Source organism: Rosa chinensis, chromosome 5, assembly GCF_002994745.2.
Source record: "Rosa chinensis cultivar Old Blush chromosome 5, RchiOBHm-V2, whole genome shotgun sequence".
In the NCBI taxonomy this organism is placed as follows: Eukaryota; Viridiplantae; Streptophyta; class Magnoliopsida; order Rosales; family Rosaceae; genus Rosa; species Rosa chinensis.
In genome coordinates this window covers 28,063,792-28,084,195 of record NC_037092.1, presented here as the reverse complement: position 1 = coordinate 28,084,195, position 20,404 = coordinate 28,063,792, and the positions used below count along the sequence as shown (strand labels likewise).

Here is a 20,404-nt window from a genome sequence, read left to right as displayed (position 1 = left end):
ATTTTATAGCCCTCATTTTCTTTGCCTGAAGGGAAGGATAAATGTTTTCTCAAGAAAAAGAAAAAGGTAGCAAGATAAAAATAAAAGTAAGTTAGATTAATTGCGTATGTACTGAGGGCTAGTTTGAGATTGATGTGACTTAAAAAAAATTATAAAAAAAAAACTTGTTTTTGTTGCTTTGTGATTTTGATTTAGAGCAGTTTTTTTTAAGTAACCTTGAAGGCTTGAATGCTTCTATAATCTGTTATCATTTCTATCATGACGCATAATTTTTAATTAAATCTATTTTTTTTTTATAAATTACCATATATCTTATCTTAAAACTAAAACCTTTTTTTTTTTTTTAATAATTTTTATTATTTTATAGGGTCCTTGACCCAAAGCCCCAAAATAAGGAAAAATTATCCCACTTACCCCAGCAAGAGATTTATGTTCCCTCATACTCAATTTAACATGAAAGGACCATTTCGCCCTCAAACCAATTAAAGAGTTACAATGACTGCCATCAACATCAATCTCTCTCTCTCTCTCTCTCTCTCTCTCCCCCCCCCTTTCTCTCTCTTTCTCCTCCCGATCTGAAACTAACTCTCTCTCTCTCTCTCTCTCTCTCTCTCTCTCCCCCCCCTTTCTCTCTCTTTCTCCTCCCGATCTGAAACTAACTCTCTCTCTCTCTCTCTCTCTCTCTCTCTCTCTCTCTCTCTCTCTCTCTCTCTCTCTCTCTCTCTCTCTCTCTCCCCCCCCTTTCTCTCTCTTTCTCCTCCCGATCTGAAACTAACTCTCTCTCTCTCTCTCTCTCTCTCTCTCTCTCTCTCTCTCTCTCTCTCTCTCTCTCTCTCTCTCTCTCTCTCTCTCTCTCTCTCTCTCTCTCCGAAAGCTCAGTAACCCATCGCACGGCCCTCCACTTCTACCATGAAAACGGTGCTGCTCACCGCAACGCCAAGCCTTGTGAGTGGCGGCCCGTGACCAGAATCCGGCAAAAGTTGGCCGGAATCCGGCGACCGGTCCGGATTCGGGCGGCCGGTGACGGGCTCCGGCGAAGTCTCCTATGGTTTCTCTCTCTTCCATTTTCTCTCTCTCTCTCTCTAAGTAACAAAGGGGTTAGGGGTAGAATGGTATTAAAAAAAAATTAAAACAAAAAAAAAATCTTAATGGGGTATTAAGGAAGACTCCCTTAGAGTGTATTGGGTAAGAGAGAATTAAAAAAACTTAATGGGGTTAGTGGGAAAAAAATCCCTAGAAATGGAATAAATGGACAAAAACCCTATTTTATAAGAGCAAGGCAATTCCAAATTAGCCCTACGGCAGATAGCAAGTCTTTCAGTGGAAACTATAGAAATACCCTCAGCATTCTCCAACATTTACTTCAACAATCTCCCTAAATCCCCAACCCAATCCCTTCCCTCTTTCCTCCGGTCCTCCTCTCTCAGTCTCCACCCATAAAACACAGAGAGCACCAGAACCCATCACCCCATCACCATTAACCACCACCATGTTAACCTCAACATCATCATCCTCACTCCACCACCCAATCCTCCACTCTCCCCTCCACTCCAAAACCCCAACCCTCACCCCACCCTCCCTCAAATTCCAACCAAACCCAAAACCTCAGCTTCACCTCGGAACCTCAATCCTCATCTCCAAACGTTGTCCCAACATCGTTGCCATGAGTAAATCCCCGAAAGTTGAGGAGCAGAAGTTCAGCGCAGAGGGTCTGGTCACGGAGTCGCTCCCGAACGGCATGTTTCGAATCCGATTAGACAACGCGGACAACATCATAGGATACATTTCTGGGAAAATCCGAAAGAGTTTCATTAGGATTTTGCCTGGGGATAGAGTCAAAGTTGAGGTCAGTCGCTATGATACTACTAGAGGTCGAATTGTTTATAGACTCCGTAACACTAGGGATTCTCCCTGATAATCCTTTTTTTTTTAATTTTGTATTTGCAAGTGACACTGAAACAATATTGTTGTGTGTATTTGTGAATTTGAGAAGAAGGGTTGTGTTTGAAAGTCGAATTTTATCATGTAATTGCAGGTTTGTTACTGGGAATTATAATGGTTGCTGCAGTTTCAAATGTACAATGTTTTGATGTCCCATGATTTTTGAGCAATTACATTAACTGTTACTCTGCTTTTGCAACAGTGGTGTATGAATTGGTTTCTATTTATTGAAATACTTCCAGTTTTATTTACTAGTTGGTTGATTTGGTCATCGATCAGGAAAGGAGCCAAAGCCTTGTGATATGAATTTTGGCTCATGGTGTATGGGAGGATGTTATGAATCTGTGAGATTGTGAAGGATAGACGAGGCGAGGGTAGTGATGCTAGTGGCGGTTTGGAATAGTAATAGATGAGTGAGGTGAGTAGAGAACTAGAGATGGCCCGAGTGGAGGGAAGGCGAAAATAATCAAAGGATACTCTCATCCCAAGGTTAGAGGGAGGTCGGCCTTGTGGGGTTTCTGCGGATATCCATCTGGTTCGTTGCCATCCCTGCTTGAGTGTTCTGTGATGGTATGGCATTGTTGATGCAAGTTTAGAGATGGGTATGAGGAGGTACATGATGACAGTAGAGGTGGCTCGAGTGGTACAGGATGTTTTGGTATGAGATGAGAGGATAGGATTAGAGAATATGGATTGAAATCCTTGTGTAAGCTAGGGTGGTGGTGAAAATGGCTAGGGTGAGTGGTCATGGAGTTCAGCTGCAGCCAGTGAGGCAGTGAGTTGCATTACTTTTGGTTGCTTAACTTTTTTGCTTGTTATTGTGCTGGCTTTGGTGGGTTATGCTTTTCTAGTTCCATCTTCAATGTATATATGACCAGAAGATGCATCCATGTCTGATATATTGACTAAATGTTCCTCATTATTCTTGGGAGCTCCCAAATTGGTTGTGTCATGGAATTACAGAGTTGCTATCGACCTTTAATGTTACAATTTTTGAAATTCAAATTCACTGATTGTTCAATGTTTACAAATTTGAACATTTTTCACGTCCACCATGCTTACAATTTATTTAGTCAAGCCACTGGTGCTGTCACTGCTGTGCACTGAACTCTAACTGCCTTTGAGAAATGAAACTATACAATGGTAAAGAAAGTTCACGAAAATCAGTGTATTAGTATTTTTATTTAGTAGACGTTTCAACTGCACTGCTGATATGAGAGGCACTTCATGAGACGTTGCTGATTGCGAAGTTTCATGGGGACGTGATGAAGTAGTTTCAGACAAACTTTGCCTTCCCCATACTTGCTGCGTTAAGAACCTTATTTTTTTTTTTTTTTATAAAAGATGATCAAAGGGTTTCACTCCTCCCCCCATGGTGACTCGAATCCATGACTTCGTACATAGGTAGTGGGTGTTCTAACCACTGAGCTAACATTGCTGCGTTAAGAACCTTATTAGTACTTCCAAATTGAAGAAACGGAGTTTTCAAGCAAATTGCCTCCTGCTTACAATGGAACGAAGTACAAAATCAAGAAGTTCGGAGTTAACCACGTAAATCAATGGCAAGAAAATTGAATCTGCGGCACCAATCTAGTGACTCCTGGAACCTAGTTTGGTTGTGCACTTTAATGCCACTGGTTATGGTAACCCAAGTAATATTGTTACTAAAACTTCCATCCCTTGGTAACATGGTCTTCTTCCTTTTTTTTGAGAATATAAAAAATTTTATTCCATAAAATCAAAGATTACATAATACGGGAATGACCCGGTGTAGCCATAGTATCTCCCAACAACTTGGGGAAACCAGAACTACTCATATCCCTTGGTAACATGGTCTCTTTAGGGTTATAGTTAAACATAAACTTACATAGACAATTTGAATCTCATCCTACTTATCTCGTGATGTCGATTATTATCGCATATCATTGGTATAGAATCTTTAAGACTTCCAAAATGTTGGCTACTATGATAAAGTAAGGGGGCGGCTTTATTTGGTGCTAGACTTCGTTGATTGTAGCCAGATCTACTTTTCTACTTCTAAACCCTAAATCCACCCAATTCCCATTGGAGCCGCCAAAACAGTTGAAAACAAAGTCAGTCAGTCAGTCACTCAAGTAGAAAAGAATACTTCAATTCAGGGTTAATTTGATAATTCTATTCATCCCACAATGAAGGTATATAAACAAGCACAAAGGAGTAGTCTAACTCTAATAGGAAACAAACTTTCCATAATTACAGGATATCCTAATTAAATAAAATTCTAATTACATATAGATTTACAGCGATTCTACACTCCCCCTCAAGTTGGTGCATAGATGTCTATCATGCCCAACTTGTTACCTGAGTTGTCAAATACCTTTCTGAACACTCCTTTAGTAAGAACATCAGCTAATTGCTCCTCTGAGTTTATAAATGAAAAGCGAATAACCTTTCTGTCAAGATTTTCTTTAATAAAATGACGGTCAACCTCCACATGCTTTGTTCTATCATGCTGAACTGGATTATGTGCAATCTCAATGGCAGCTATATTATCACAATGCAAATCCATAGGCTTTTTAAGCTTGTAACCCAGGTCTTTCAAGATATTATGAATCCACAACATTTCACAGACTCCGTGTGCCATACCTCGGAACTTCTGCACTTGATCTGGCAACAACTTTCTGCTTTTTGCTATGCCAAGTGACAAGGTTCCCTCCAACAAAAGTGAAGTACCCAGATGTAGAACGTCTGTTAGTTTTATCACCAGCCCAATCTACATCTGTGTACCCAACAACTTCCAATTCATCTTTTTTCTGAAACAGTAACCCTTTAACTGGCGCCATCTTCAAGTACCTCAAAATACGAAAGACTGCATCCATATGCTCTACACTAGGACAATGCATAAATTAACTAACAACACTCACAGCATAAGCAATATCAGGTCTAGTATGTGAAAGATAAATCAACCTTCCTATAAGACGTTGATACCTCCCTTTATCAGTTGGAACTTGATCAGGATAAATAGCAAGTCTGTGATTCATCTCAATGGGTGTCTCCATTGGTCTGCAGTCCAGCATCCCCGTTTCAGCAAGTAAATCAAGGACATACTTCCTTTGTGAAAGCAAAATCCCCTTCTTAGACCTTGCAACTTCAATACCCAGAAAATACTTCAGTTGTCCCAGATCCTTCATTTCAAACTCCTTTGACAGATACTTTTGCAATTCATTCATCTCTTTCGGATCATCCCCTGTAACAATCATGTCATCAACATACACAATAAGAGCTGTAATCTTACCATTCTTGCGTTTGATAAACAAGGTATGGTCAGAATTGCTCTGTCTGTATCCAAAGGCTTTCATGGACTTTGAAAATCTTCCAAACCAAGCTCTTAGAGACTGCTTCAAGCCATACAAAGACTTCTTCAATTTACACACCTTGCCAACATTACTTGGGTAATTCTTAACACTTGGGGGCACATCCATGTACACTTCTTCCTCCAAATTCCCATTAAGAAACTCATTCTTCACATCAAACTAGTGCAAGGGCCAATCTTTGTTTGCTGCAAGTGAGATTAGAATCCGGACAGTATTAATCTTTGCCACAAGTGCAAAAGTCTCCTCATAATCAATCCCATAGCGTTGTGTATATCCTTTGGCAATCAACCTCGCCTTGTATCTATTAATAGTTCCATCTGCATTAAGCTTCACAGTAAATACCCAACGACATCCTACAGTCTTCTTTCCAACCGGTATAGGTACTAGCTCACATGTTGCATTCTTTTGAAGAGCTTCCAATTCTTCATTTATCGCCTTTGTCCATTTTGGATCGGTCAATGCATCCTGCGCGTTACTAGGAATAGATACAGTAGATAATTGATCAACAACAAGTGCATGTGACCCAGAAATCCTATGGTTAGACATAAAATTAGCTATAGGGTATTTAGCTTTGGCTTTGATATTTGGTTCATATTGTTCTTAGGAATTCCCTTGGTAACCCTTTGTGATTTCCTAGGTTCGACACTTTCTAACCCAGAAGACTCATTAAAGTTTAGGGGTACCTGAGGTGGATCATTTTGATCTTCAGTTGGTGATGCAGAAGGGGGAATATCTTGTGTGTGAGCTTCAGATACGTTTTGATTTTGATTCAAACTATCCAGAAATGTAGTCTCTTCTGTCTCAGAATTCACAACGCTCTGTTCGGCAGTTGCATTTTTTGTTTAAGAATTCATAACACTCTGTTCAGTAGTCACATTTTCTGTTTCGGAATTCACAATGCTCTGTTCGGCAACTGCACTCTGTTCAACAGTCGCATTTTCTGTTTCGGAATTCACAATGCTCTGTTCGGCAACTGCATTTTCTGTTTCCGAATTTCTACCTTCAAATCGTTCATCCAAATTTTCTAAGTCTTCAAAGACATCAAAATCAATAATAGAACGAGGATTCCCTTCACAACCTCTCTCCCCCTAAAGGGAAGACTGAGAAGCTTCCCTTGAGTAATAAGGCTCGGATTCACAAAAAGCAACATCAAGAGAGACATGTATAGTGCTAGTAAAAGGATCATAACATCAATAACCCTTCTGGAAGTCAGCATAACCAACAAATATACACTTACGGGCATGGGGATCAAGCTTGCTGCGTTGAGGCTTGGGAATATGAACATAAGATGTGCACCCAATCACCCGGGGCTCCAAATTAGGCATAGAAGGGATGGTCAAAAGTGTATAAAGCTTCTGATGAGGATTTTGAAACTCAATCACCCGTGAAGGAGTACGGTTGATAAGATATGCTGCTGATTTCACTGCTTCTTCCCAGTAGGACCGAGGTACATTCATGCCAAACAAGGAAGCACGAACAACTTCCATCAACTGCCTGTTCTTCCGTTCTGCTAAACCATTCTGTTGAGCGGTATAAGAATTGGAGGTTTGATGACGAATTCCATGTGACTGGCAAAACTCAATCATAGGGCCATTCACAAACTCTCCACCATTGTCCAATTGAAACACTCTGATGGATTGTTGATACTGAGTTGCCACCATTTTGTGAAATTCGGTAAACATTCCAAATACATCACTCTTATTCTTCAGTAATGACACCCATGTCATGCGAGTGCAATCATTAATAAAAGTTACAAAATACCGAGCTCCAAAAAGAGAAGGAATTTTCGCAGAACTCCAGACATCAGAGTGAATCTTCATAAAAGGAACATGACTTTTATTAAGACTTGGTGAACATGAAATACGGTGACTCTTGGCCAGTTCACAACTGTCACAGTGGAAATCCAAATCACTAACAACTGAAAACAAATGAGATTGCAGCTTCTTAAGATAACTAAAGGATAGATGACCTAAACAGCGATGCCATAACCACACAGCTTCCTTCGCATTCTCTACCCCGTTGATCTGATTTGCTTGTCCCAAAAGATGCTTATGTTTCTTTCCAGTCTCTGTCAGATCCAGAAAGTATAATTTCCCCCTTCTAACACCATAACCAAGATTCCGTCGAGTCAGAATGTCCTGAAACACACAGAAAGACGGATAGAAGGTCACAATACATGAAAAAGTTAAAATAATTTGACCAACAGACAGGAGATTATAAGCTAGTGATGGAACAACTAAGACAGATTCAAGGGTTAAGGTATCAGATAAAGCAATAGAACCTTCTCTGGTGACCGGAGTTGGAGTACCATCAGCAGTAGAGACAACGTCTTGAGGGGAACGTCTAAGGTTTTTCACAAGACTTGGGTCATTGGTCATATGGTCAAATACACCTGTATCAATTATCCATGTACTATTAAAAGTAACCTTACCCTTCATACCTGACTGCGCTACATTAGTAGAGGCATTGTCTAGGTAAATTTCCTCTGTAGTAGCAACAGCGGCCTTGCCCAGATTCTTTCGCAGTTTCTTGGTGAAGTCCTACCAATTAGGGTAACCAATCACTTCATAGCACCGCTCCTTGTTATGACCAAATTCCCCACAGATAACGCACCTTTTGTTTGCATATGGATTTGATTTGCCCAAAGGACGACGTGGAGAAGGTCCTGAGAAGCCTGGAGGAGGACCTTGTTTGCGTTGAGCCATAACAGAAAATTCGGTAGTCACCGAATGCCCCATAGCCTGTTTCTCTGATTGCATCATTGAGGAATTCATGATTTTTGCAAGATTGAATTTTCAAGGGTTTCAAGATGGATATATGAATGTCTTGGAAAAAAAAAGTTTTTTTTTCTTTTTCCGAAAAAAGGTAGGGTGATGGTGGTTTGAAATTCAGGATGGTTTGATTTCAACAGTGGTGGTACGCAGCGGTTTGTGGTGTTCTTTGGGATTTAGGATTCAAAGGATACAGCGCAAGTTCAAAGGATTGAACCTGCTCTGATACCAAGTAGAAAAGAATACTTTAATTCAAGGTTAATTGGATAATTCTATTCATCCCACAATGAGGGTATATATACAAGCACAAAGGAGTAGTCTAACTCTAATAGGAAACAAACTTTCCATAACTACAGGATATCCTAATTAAATAAAATCATAATTACATACAGATTTACAGCGATTCTACTACTCAAATGGCGACCAAAACCATCCTCAAAGACGCCAAAGCCCCACTCCTCTTCTTGGCCGCTTCCATCCCTAAGACCACTCCTCCAAACCCACAACTCATTCAGACAATCCAGCCTTCCAATCAGCAACCGCTTCTTCACCTTTCAAGTCTCCACTAGTATCTTTATCAACAGCCGCCGTCGCCAAAGGTTGATGGGCTTGGGCTCGGCGGGGCATTGGACTCTACTTTCGTGCGACCCCAATCCCGCGGTAGCGACAATGAGGAGGAGGATGATACGTGGAGTGATGATTGTGAAGATATTTGTGATGAGGAAATTACCGACTCTGAGGAGAATGACTCTAGCGTGGAGTTGAGTGATGATGAAGACGATGGTGATGGCAATGGTGATGGTGATTCTGAAGGTCTTTCTTCTGATGAGGAATGTGCACTATATATATATGGTTGGTTCTGGTTTCTTGTAAACCTAGTTAAATCAAATCAAATGGTCTGAGTCTTTTGTATTTTATAGTTCCATGACCTTAGTTTATGTGTTTTTGTGGCTGAGAAACATCTAGTCTTGTGAAGTTTAGTACTTTAGTTTGTTCGAGCAACATCTCCAAGTATTAGGATGAGCCTAAGCATCTGATGTATCTTTAATATAGAAAACTAGAAGAGCTACATGGTCTGCTCTCTGTTCATCTCATTATCTTTCTAGAGTTCTCATCTACATCTTTCTTCTTCTTTTTTGAATAGTTACATCTTTCTTGTTTGATCGATACAATTGTGGGCGTTGGTGAATCAAAAAACACAAAGGGAAGAAGAAACCACTAGAATCAGAAATCAGTGTAAGAAAAACATTTCAGAAGCTATGGTGACAGCTACGACTATTGGAGGGTTAAGATGAGGACACTCCTCATCTCTCATGGTCTTTGTAACTTCGTTGAAGTAGGATTCCAAGAACCTGATCATGAAATGCCAGAGTTCTCTATATCATACAAATGGGTCTATCAGATGAGATCTTCCCAAGAGTTTGCAACGAGACGAAAGCCAAGGATGCTTGGGATGTTACGGAGAAAGAGTACAGGGAACTTCAAAGGTAAGAGCAGTTAAATTACAGCATATGAGAAGAGATTTAGAGTATGCTAGGATGAAAGATGATGAGTTGTTGAATGATTATTTCACTAGACTTACTGATGTCGTATTGCTATTAATCAAATGGAATCATATGGTGAAAAAATTTCTGATCGCAGAATAGTAGAGAAACTGCTCTCTTAGTTAGTCTCAAAAACATGATACAATTGTTAATGTTATTGTGGAAACTAAAGACTTTAGAATCTCTAACTATCGAAGAACTTAAAGGTCGATAAGGCCTTTGCTCAGCTATTAGAAATTCATGCTGAGTGCTCTGTTGAATCAGCGATGAAGGGTTGCTATGATACTACTAGAGATCAAATTGTTTATAGACTCTGTAACACTAGGGATTCTCCCTAATCCTTTTTTATTTTTAATTTTCAAGTGACACTGAAACATTGTGGTGTGTATTGTGAATTTGAGAAGGAAGGATTTTGTTGGAAATTTGAATTTTACCATGTAATTTCATGTTGGTTACTGGAATCTATGATGTGTGCTGTGAGTTCAAATGTGCCATGTTCTGACTTCTGAGCAATTACATTAACTGTTACTCTATTTTGCAAGAGTGGTGTATGAATTCCTTCTTATTTTATTGAAATACTTCCAGTTTCTTGTACTAGGAGGAATTAAGTATGATTTCATCATCAATGAGAAAAAGGAGCCAAAGCTTCTGATATGAATTTAGGCTCAAGGTTTATCGGAGGATGTTATGAATCTATGACATTGTGAAGGATAGATGAGGTGAGGGGTACTCATGTTTTGAGTGGTATGTTCTAGTGGAGGGAAGGCAAAAATAACCATAGGACACTCTCATCCTAGGGTGAGAGGGGGGTTGTGGGATTTCTGCAGATACCTCTGGTTTGCTGCTATCCCTGCTTCAGTGGTTTGTGATGGTATGGCCTTGTTGATGCAAGTGTAGAGGTGGCGCCAGCAGTATGGGGAGGTACATGATGTGAGTAGAGGTGTGGCTCGAGTGGTACAAGATGTTTTGGTATGAGATGAGTGGATAGGGTTACAGAATATGGATTGAAATCCTTGTGTAAGCTAGAGTGGTAGTGAAAATGGTTAGGGTGAGTGATCTTGACGTTCAGCTTCAGCCAGTGAGATTGCCATAACTTTTGGGTGCCTAGTGTTTGCTTGTCAGTTTGCTGGCCTTGGTGGGATATGCAGTTCCAGTTCAATCTTCAATGTATATAAGATGCATCCCTCTCTAATATATTGACTAAATGTTCCTCATAATTCTTGGGAGCTCGCAAATTGGTTGTGTTATGGAGTCAGAGTCACTATTGCGCTTTAGTGTTTTGGAAAATTGGAATTCACTGATTGTTCAATGTTTACAATTTGAACATTTATCACTTTCAGCATGCTTACACGAGTCAAGCCACTAGTCCTGTGCACTCTAATTGCCTTTGAGAAATGAAACTATATAATGGCAAAGAAATTTTACGAGTTCAAGTCTTTTATTTAGGAGACATTTCAACTGCATCGTTGATATGAGAGACACTTCATGATATAGAATTTTCAGATAAACTTTGGTGTTCGCATACTTTCTGTGTAAAGAATTTTTCTAATACTTTCAAAATAAAGAACGAATTTTTAAGTACATTGCAACTTTAAAATGGAACAAAGTAAACATTCATCTGAACCTCAAAAAAGAAGCGAAAACCTCAGAGCTTAGGTTTTGCCCTAGCGTTTTCCGATTTTCTGCAGGGCCGTCAAGCGGCTACAGCGGATGTTCCGATCACCTTGTTTTGTCTTCACTATGAATATTTTGATCTGGAATTGCCAGGGGATTGTCAATAGAAGGACTCGACATGCGCTGAGGATGCTTATCCAAAAGCATCATGTCAATCTCGTTTTCCTTAGCGAGACTCACTGTACCAAAGAACAACATCAGTCTCTGAGTCGTTCTGTTGGTCTTCCTCATATTGCTCACTCTGACCAAGTAGAGAGATCAAGGGGCCTCGCCTTGCTTTGGGACGACTCCATCTCGGTGAGGGTTCAGGATGTGGAGAGGTTCTATATTGATGCTTTTGTCGCAGCCCCTAATGAAGTGGAATGGCGCTTCACGGGGTTTTATGGTCACCCTGAAACAGGACAACGTCATAGGGCGTGGGACTTGTTACGATCCTTAGTCCGGAATCCTGAAGAGCTTTGGGTGGTTGCTGGGGATTTTAAAGAAATTTTGGAGCTGGGAGAGAAATCAGGTGGTCGGGTTCGTAATCACACTCAGATGCAAGCGTTTCGGGAAGCTTTGTCGGATTGTAATTTGATTGATATGGGTGTGGCCGGAGGGCAGTTTACATGGTGCGATTCAAACACAAAAGAAAGACTGGACATGGGTACTTGTACTCCTGCATGGTTATCGGAGTTTGGCTTTTCCCGGGTGATTAATCTTCATCCTAGTCGATCGGACCATGTCCCTCTCCTCTTGGAGGTACGCAAGGAGCAGCAAAGACATGAGAGAGTTCGACATCAGTTCAGGTTTGAAGAGATGTGGTGCGCCCATGAAGGTTTTTCGGCCAAAGTGGAGGAGGCCTGGAGTATCCCTTACGAAGGGGAGTCTATGCTTCAGCTTTGTCGCAAAGTTAAAGGGCTGGGTACTCATCTCCTAGATTGGGATCGAACTGTTTTTCGCAGTAGAAGGGAGGAAGTGGAGGCGATTAGGGCTCAATTGGATGCCTTACTACAGAAGCCTTTTGACCACAGTGACATTGCTCCCAAACAGCAACTCTCGCAGAGATTGAATGAACTGATGTCCATAGATGAGACGTATTGGAGACAGCGGTCTCGCGCCATTTGGCTTAAGGATGGTGACCGGAATTCCCGTTTTTTCCACAAGAAATCTTCCAATCGACGTCAAAAAAACAAGATTAAGGGAATTTTTGACGCTAATGGGACATGGCAGGATTCCAAGGCTGGTATTGACGGGGTTGTCCTAGAGTATTTTCAGAATATCTTCAGCTCCCAGTCTCTGGATGTGCAGGCCCAAGACTCGGTTCTCCAGACTATAGAATCCCGAGTTTCGGCAGAAATGAATACCTTTTTATTGGCTCCATACACCTCGGAGGAGGTTCGTCTAGCTCTGTTTCAAATGCATCCTTCGAAAGCACCGGGTCCAGATGGTTTATCTCCTTTCTTCTTTCAGAAGTATTGGGATTTAGTTGGGCCAGAAGTGTGTAATGCGGTAATCTCGATGTTGTCTCACTCTGAAATTCCCCCTTATTTGAATTATACCTATGTAGTTCTTATTCCTAAAATCAAAGAAGTGGTGAATATGTCTCATCTCAGGCCGATTGCTCTATGCAATGTTATTTATAAGATAGCTTCCAAGGTTCTTGCTAACAGGCTCAAGAGTTTTCTGCCATATATTATTTCTCCCCAGCAGAGTGCTTTTGTTCCAACTCGTCTTATTTCTGATAATACTCTGGTGGCCTCTGAACTGGCTCATTATATGCATAAATTGCGGCGTGGCCAAGAGGGCTTTCTGGCTCTTAAATTGGATATCAGTAAAGCCTATGACAAATTGGAATGGGGTTTTTTGTGTCGCATTATGCTAAAAATGGGGTTTGCGGAACAGTGGGTGGCACTTATCATGTCCTGTCTTTCTACGGTGCGCTACTCCTTCCTTATCAACGGGATTCCTAGGGGTTATGTTACACCGCAACGAGGTTTGAGGCAAGGAGATCCTTTGTCTCCCTACTTATTTTTATTATGTGCGGAAGGTCTGTCTGCTCTTATTTCGCATGCGGTTTCTCATGGGCAATGGCAGGGACTTCGTATCTGTGACGGTGCTCCTTCTATTAGTCACCTCTTGTTTGCTGATGATAGCATGCTCTACTCAAATGCTTCACCCCAGGATTGTATAATGATCCGGAATGTGCTCAATGTTTATGAAAGAGCCTCGGGGCAACAAGTTTATTTACAAAAGAGTAACGTGGTTTTCAGTGGTAGCATTTTGCTGCACTTGAGGGTTAGCATGGCCCAGGCTCTTGGCGTTCAGGTGGTAGACAAGCACAATAAGTATTTGGGTATCCCTACCCTTGTTGGTAGGTCCAGATCTGACACTTTTTCTTATATTAAGGAAAACTTGTCTAAAAAGTTAACAGGTTGGAGATCCAAGCTGCTCAGTGCTGCAGGCAGAGAAATCCTGATTAAAGTGGTAGCTCAAGCTCTACCATTGTATACTATGAATTGCTATCTTCTTCCCCACAACCTTATTCAGGAACTACATCAACTGTGTGCCCAGTTCTGGTGGGGTAGTACGGATGAGAAGAAGACCATGCATTGGCGTGCATGGGATGATCTTTGTAAACCCAAAAGCATGGGAGGTATGGGTTTTCGTCATCTTTTCGCTTTCAACCTAGCTATGTTGGCAAAACAAGGGTGGCGATTGATTCAAATCCGGATTCTTTGATCGGTCAGCTTTTCAAAGCTCTTTATTTTCTCCAGAGTAATTTCTGGGACGCTTCACTCGGCTCACAACCATCCTATGCATGGAGGAGTATATTGCAGGGTCGAGACATACTTAGAGCTGGCATCAAACGACATATTGGAAATGGTATGTCTACCAATATATGGATGGATCCTTGGTTGATAGGTGAGAACTTGAGCCCTTATTTCACGGATAGAGTTACTCAAGTGGCCGATCTTTTCACTTCTCCTGGAGTTTGGAACTCTTCTCTTTTATCTGAGTTATTTCCTCCTCACATTGTGCAGAAGATCCGCTCTATTCCTCTTAGTCCACGGAACCATGCTGATCGATGGATCTAGGGGGATGATATAAGAGGCCAATTCATGGTAAAATCGGCTTACCACGTAGCTCGGAGGCTGATTCTAACTGATGACTCTTCCCCACCTAACCCAAGTGCTTCTCTTTGGCGTCGGTTATGGAATGCCCCAGTTCCGGGTAGTGTCAAGATTTGTGCATGGAAAGCAGCGTCTAATGTTCTTCCTACTCGAAGTAGGCTCAATGAACGTGGTATTGATTTGGATACCCAATGCCCACTCTGTGATGAAGAAGTTGAAACTCCTATTCATGCAGTTCGTGATTGTCCTCATGCTGTTGACTTGATTCAGGGGGCCAACCTCCCTTTAGTTTCGCAACCCTCCACTGTTGCCGATTGGCTTTCGTCAGTACCTTTAACAACCTCCCAGACCTTTGCTTCTACTCTGATGATCCTTTGGGCTACTTGGAGAAATAGGAATGCAAAAGTATGGGCGGGTGATTTCAAGCAAGCTACACAAATTATCCCCATGGCCTTGGGTTGGCTAGAGGAGTTTAAAGCTGCTCGCATCAATTCCAGGTCAAATCCGAATGCAAGGGCGATCCCAAAGTGGACGAAACCCCCTGTTGGCTTTGTCAAGTTGAATGTTGACGCAGCCTTTGATCAAAATTCCGGTCGGGCTGGCTTAGGTGGAGTGTTCAGAGACCATACTAGGGATTTTCTTCATGGCTTTAGACACACTATACCAGTTGCTCATTCTGCTAGACATGCCGAACTCCTTGCATTGGTGTTGGGTGTTCAATTGGCTGTTGATCATAACCTCATTCCTCTGCTTGTGGAGACTGATTGCATGGATTTGGTGTCTGCATTATCCTCCTCTTCTTTGGATTTTTCGGAATTGGGTTTTTTGTTGGCAGATCTGCGTGTTTTACTACATGCTGCACAAAATGCTCGAGTCCACAAGGTTGGAAGACACGCTAATGGTGTGGCTCACATCTTAGCTCAAGAAGCCAAGCAAGTTAACTATTTGATGGATTTCTTTTCTTGTATTCCTCTATCTGTGGAGGCCGATCTAATCTCTGATTGTAATGATTTTTCATCAATGAATTAGTCTTTCATTCCCCTCAAAAAAAAAAAAAATGAAACGAAGTAACAAAGAGAGTACATTTTTTTGTTATTAAAAAAGATGAAGGATTTAAAGCATCGACGTGCACTTGCACTAACATAAATAGACGGTTGGATTACATTAAATACACTTTGTGTTTATTAAAAAAAAAGATTATAAATAGAGTTGAGATCATCTTATAAGTGTTGGTTCACTTACACTGTCAATGTATAAAAGAATTTTGGAATTAACTAAGTAAATCAAAGGTAAGAAAATTGAATCCACGACACCAATCTAGTGACTCCTATAACATAGTTCGACTGTGCATCAATGCCAAAGTGCCAATGGCTATGGTATCCCAAGCATGATGTTGGACTACTGTGATAAAGTTAGGCTATGGGGCCCTGATTAATGGGCTTTATGGACTTCGCTACTTTGTTCTCGAATGATGTTAAACCCTAAACCCCTCCCTATATAAAATCCCAATTCCCATTGGAGCCACCAAAACAGTTGAAAACAGAGTCAGTCACAGTCACTCAAATGGCGACCAAAACCATTCTCAAAGACGCCAAAGCCCCACTCCTCTTGTTCCGCAGCCCCTACTTGGCCGCCGCCATCCCCAACACCGCTCCTCCAAACCCACTACTCATTCAGACAATCCAGCCTTCCCATCAGAAACCGCTTCTTCACCTTTCGGGTCTGCGCCAGTATCTATATCAACAGCCACCGTCGCCCAAGGTCGATGGACTTGGGCTCAGCAGGGCATTGGACTCTACTCTCAGGCGGCTCCAGGCCCGCGGTAGCGACGATGAGGAGGAGGATGATAGTAGTGCGAAGTGGAGTGATGATGAAAACTGTAGCGACTTTGATTCTGAAGATGTTTGTGATGAGGAAAAGACGGACTCTGAGGACTGAAATTGTTTTCATTGTACCTACGGCGATTGTGAGGAAACCCATAATCAAATACGTAGATGTATGGAGTTGTTGAATTCATAGTGAAATAAAAAACTTTTGTTTTCCTTTTTCTTTCTCTTTACTACTTTGATATCGTTATTTGGTTCATACTGATACATATAGGAAGGCTTTTTGGATAAACTTTTGGGTTGGAAATGAAGAACAATGATACAATGTCCCGATGGGAAGATAGTGTTTATTTTCCTATTGCTATGTTTAATTTATGCATGTAAGTTCTGATGAGAACAAGAGATGTAATGTGTCTCCGTCACATTGTCACATTGTCACATGCTCCTGGTTCCGTGGTTCCGTGGTTCTACAAATTGTTAGTAGTTAGTGCCATAAATCTATGAAAAATAGGCTCTTAATCTACATATTGATGAAGAAACATACACAATTGCGATTAGGCAGAGAAAGTTTCCTCATCCATAAGCTAGCTTTATCATTTGCGCAGTTGCGGATCCCTTGTTGTTAGGGTTTATGTTTCTTGGAGATTAAGTTACTTTGACTTGGTCACATTTATTAACGTGTTTAATGTAGTCTGTTAATAAAGCCCTAGTCATTAGAGTTTTAGATTAGGTTTGAATTATTCTCCAACTAATACTCCACGTTATTAGGTCATGTAAAGGTGGTTGTTATTTGTTATCATTCCTGTATAGGCTGGTATAAAGGGTTAGAAGCTTGAGCTCCATATTGTGTTGTGTGAGTTTTGGATTTCAAGTTTCCAACACTTGTGTCCATTTCATCAAGCATCTTGCTTCCCGCCCTTGCAATAGTAAAAAAAATGTTGAGTACGGGCTATTCCAGAGCATTCCCCCTCTAAATGTGGCATTTTTATTCAATAAGAAATGAAATCGTAAATCCATTGACACATTGGAACATAAGAATTCTTCCAAGTTGTTTAGTTTGTAAGGTTGGTCAGAACTAACACAGACTTGCAATGGATTTTGCCTGCAGCTTTATTGTGGATAAATTTCCCATAAGGCCGGGTGTTTAACAACAATGGTGAAGCTACAACAGCTTTCCCAACAAGAAACCAATGTATTTGTCTCAAGCATATGGAATGCATCTGCATGGGAAACAAGAGGTGGGCTTGAGAAGACAAACCGGAGAAAATCACCGGCCATTTGTGTCTTCCTTCCCACTGGGAAGATCCATACCTTAAATGTCCACAACAACAGAGAAATGGTGGGATCAGTATGATGCTGGGCACCTCTCAGATTCTCAGAAAAAGGACTGCTTGGATACAAAAAAACCTTGTTGTTTTTATCAGCCAATTCCCCAATGCTATCAGTTTGGACACTAACATGATGGTCAAGGATATGCTTATTGGTGAAGGATGGAATTTTGATTTGTTGCTAAGCATCTTGCCTGAAGATATTGTTACCCACATTAACAATATTCCTGCTGGTTTGATTGGTGGTGGGAGTGACAAGTTGATCTGGGCAAGTACATCTACTGGCAGATTCTCTGTGAAGTCTGCTTTTCCCATCTGCTAATACCACATTTGTTAACTGGAAGGTGCTATGGAAATTACATATTCCACCAAAGCTCAAAACTTTCACTTGGCTTATTTTTCATGGGAAGCTTCTTATAAACATGGAAAGATACAAGAGAAGACTCACTTCAGTGATCTTTTCCCTATTTGTTTGCAACAGAACGAGACTCTTGTACATCTTTTGCTTGATTGTCCCCGAGCTTTATCTACTTGGAAGCAGATCATGTGTTCTACCTCTACCTATAGGACCATTAACTTAGATTGGAGTGGCTCCCTGCAAATGCCTATAGTAAGGAGACCTGTTGTAGTGGAACCATTTTGTCTTCACTTGCTGGTATTTGTGGAAGTAACAGAATTGTTCCATTTATTATGAAAATTTTCAATACCTTTCCCAACCAAGCAAGATCATAACTGACAGCGCCACAGCTTGGTATAATGTCGACAAACCAAGTTGCTTCATTCGCGTCAATTGTCTAATTCTAAACCTTTCCCTGGCCTGGATGGTATAAACTTTATGTCGATGGAGCCAAGAGCTTACAAAGTGGCAAGATTGGAGCTGGGACGTGGTGTCATCCGAGACTATTCTGGTGTGTGGATTTAGGGATTTGCTGCTTTCATTAGCAATGGGGAAGTGAAGCTGAAGCATGGGTCTTTTGCTTGGTCTTAAAATGACTGAAGTTGGGAATTGAAAGATTGGCTGTTGGGAGTGATTCTGTGATCCTTGTTCGTCTAATGCAGCAGGGTATAGATGATTTCATCTTTTGAAATATATCCATCATCAACTCTTGTTTGAACCTTCAAGCTTCTTTTCTGGATTGAAGTTTAGTTCACGTCTAGATCCTATCAAACATTGCTTTATTAGGTGGTGATCTGGTTGTGCATTCTAATTTCTAAGGATAGATGCTTAATTAGCCCATGATTTAAGTGAAAGTCCTAATTTTAGGAAATAGTCTCTCGGACATTCATAAAGCAATAAGACAAAAGGGACTTGAACTATCACCAAATGCAATTTTTGGTACCTAAAATTTCGTAAAAAGCTAAGAGTCTATTGCTATCTATAGTATGGCTCCGCTAACATTTATAGTACGTCCATCAACTTTTCCATTAAATTGCTTATGCGGCATGGACAAAATTGTTATTTTATTTATATTCAATTTTAAGTGAAAAAATAATATTTTTATTATTAAAGTTACAATAAAAATAAATTATAATTAAAAATATTAAAAAAAAATAATGAAGTTTGGGTTCCTTGGACACCATTGATTGAATTAGGGGTGGTCATTTTTTTTGAATTGGATTTGATGTTATTAGATATCAAAGCCATGAAAACAGGCCAGAGTCTAACATACACTTACATAAGAATCCGATGAACCGGATAACCTATCTAAGCCAATACTAAACTCATTAAAGTTTAAAGGGAAGCTCGCTGGAAAGCAAGCCTTAAACGAGTAAGAACAAACTCGCTATTCGAAGGAAGAATCATTCATCTAGTCTAATTTGCCAGCACGCCATTGTGATACAAATAACAACTAGAAACGTCTTAAAGCAACTCATAGAGATCACTCCAACTCAAGAAGGCTTGTAACCAGATGTCTAATAGCAGAGACTTAAGAAAATACTAGCTCCTCCCCCTTAGGGTTGGAGCCAGCACCATCCGCAGCCTCTTCAGGAGCCAGCACCATCCGTAACCTCGGCAACAGGTTGGTCTTGCTCTTCTTGTCCAATGTGATTGTAGTAGACTCAACCAGCCCAAGCTTGAGCACAAGACTTGGCCCGAAAGCCCAACCATCCTCTAGTCCACATTTGAGCCCAGACCAAATGATCCAAGCCCAATTCTCAAACCTGCTCAAGTGGGCTTGAGAGAGAGATCTAGGCCCAGGTCCAGAGGCCCAAATCCAGACACCGACGCTGGCTTGAACACCACGCCAGCCATTCGCCGCCACCGCCGCCGACCAGTCACTCCTCAGTCCAGGTTTGAGCCTAAGCCCAAGGAACCAAGCCCAAACCAAATCAAAAGGGGGAAACCCAACCCTCTGATGTTGGGTCACCTCCACTGCCGCCAGATCTGGTGGCCGGCAGTTCCACCCAGCCATTCCTCGTCGATCAAAGATCCAAGTCGAATCCGGCATATCTGCCCTCACCTTCTCACGCCTTACCGGCAAAGAAATCTGATCGAAGCACATCGCTTGGTCTGCAATCGATGTCGACCACCTGCTTCGATATCAATCCGTGAGCCGAAAAACCAGAACTAGGCCAAGACACCTCGTTCCGATCTTCTTCTCCTCTACACCACGTTGAGCCTTGGCTCCCACGTTGCACGACCCTCAACGAAGCCTCATCGATGCCAGACAATAGATGGCCAACGGAAGAATTCCGCCACCGTTTTTGCGCTCAAAACCCTAAGGCTTTGCTTGACTAATTGTGAAAACCTAGGGTAGTAAATTGGAAGAAATAAAATCTAGGATAGTAAATTGAATTAGGGGTGGTCCTAATTAGACCTCTCAATTTAATATTTGGACCTCCGGTATTTTTT

General features: G+C 41.2%; 1 protein-coding gene across 2 annotated transcripts; it reads left to right on the top strand.

The window, feature by feature from the left end:
* The first annotated feature begins 1,331 nt into the window (after nt 1-1,331).
* LOC112165331 (translation initiation factor IF-1, chloroplastic) lies at nt 1,332-2,531 on the top strand. 2 transcript variants are annotated; one of them, XM_040519429.1, is made up of 2 exons: nt 1,332-1,846; nt 2,221-2,531. In XM_040519429.1, the coding sequence occupies exons 1-2, from the start codon at nt 1,490-1,492 to the stop codon at nt 2,245-2,247; spliced, it is 384 nt and encodes a 127-aa protein (XP_040375363.1). In that variant the 5' UTR covers nt 1,332-1,489; the 3' UTR covers nt 2,248-2,531. The 2 variants fall into 2 exon arrangements, with proteins under 2 accessions (XP_040375363.1, XP_024157594.1); XM_024301826.2 differs by lacking the exon at nt 2,221-2,531 and adding an exon at nt 2,036-2,140 and having other exon boundaries at nt 1,333-1,846.
* Nucleotides 2,532-20,404: the final 17,873 nt, after the last annotated feature.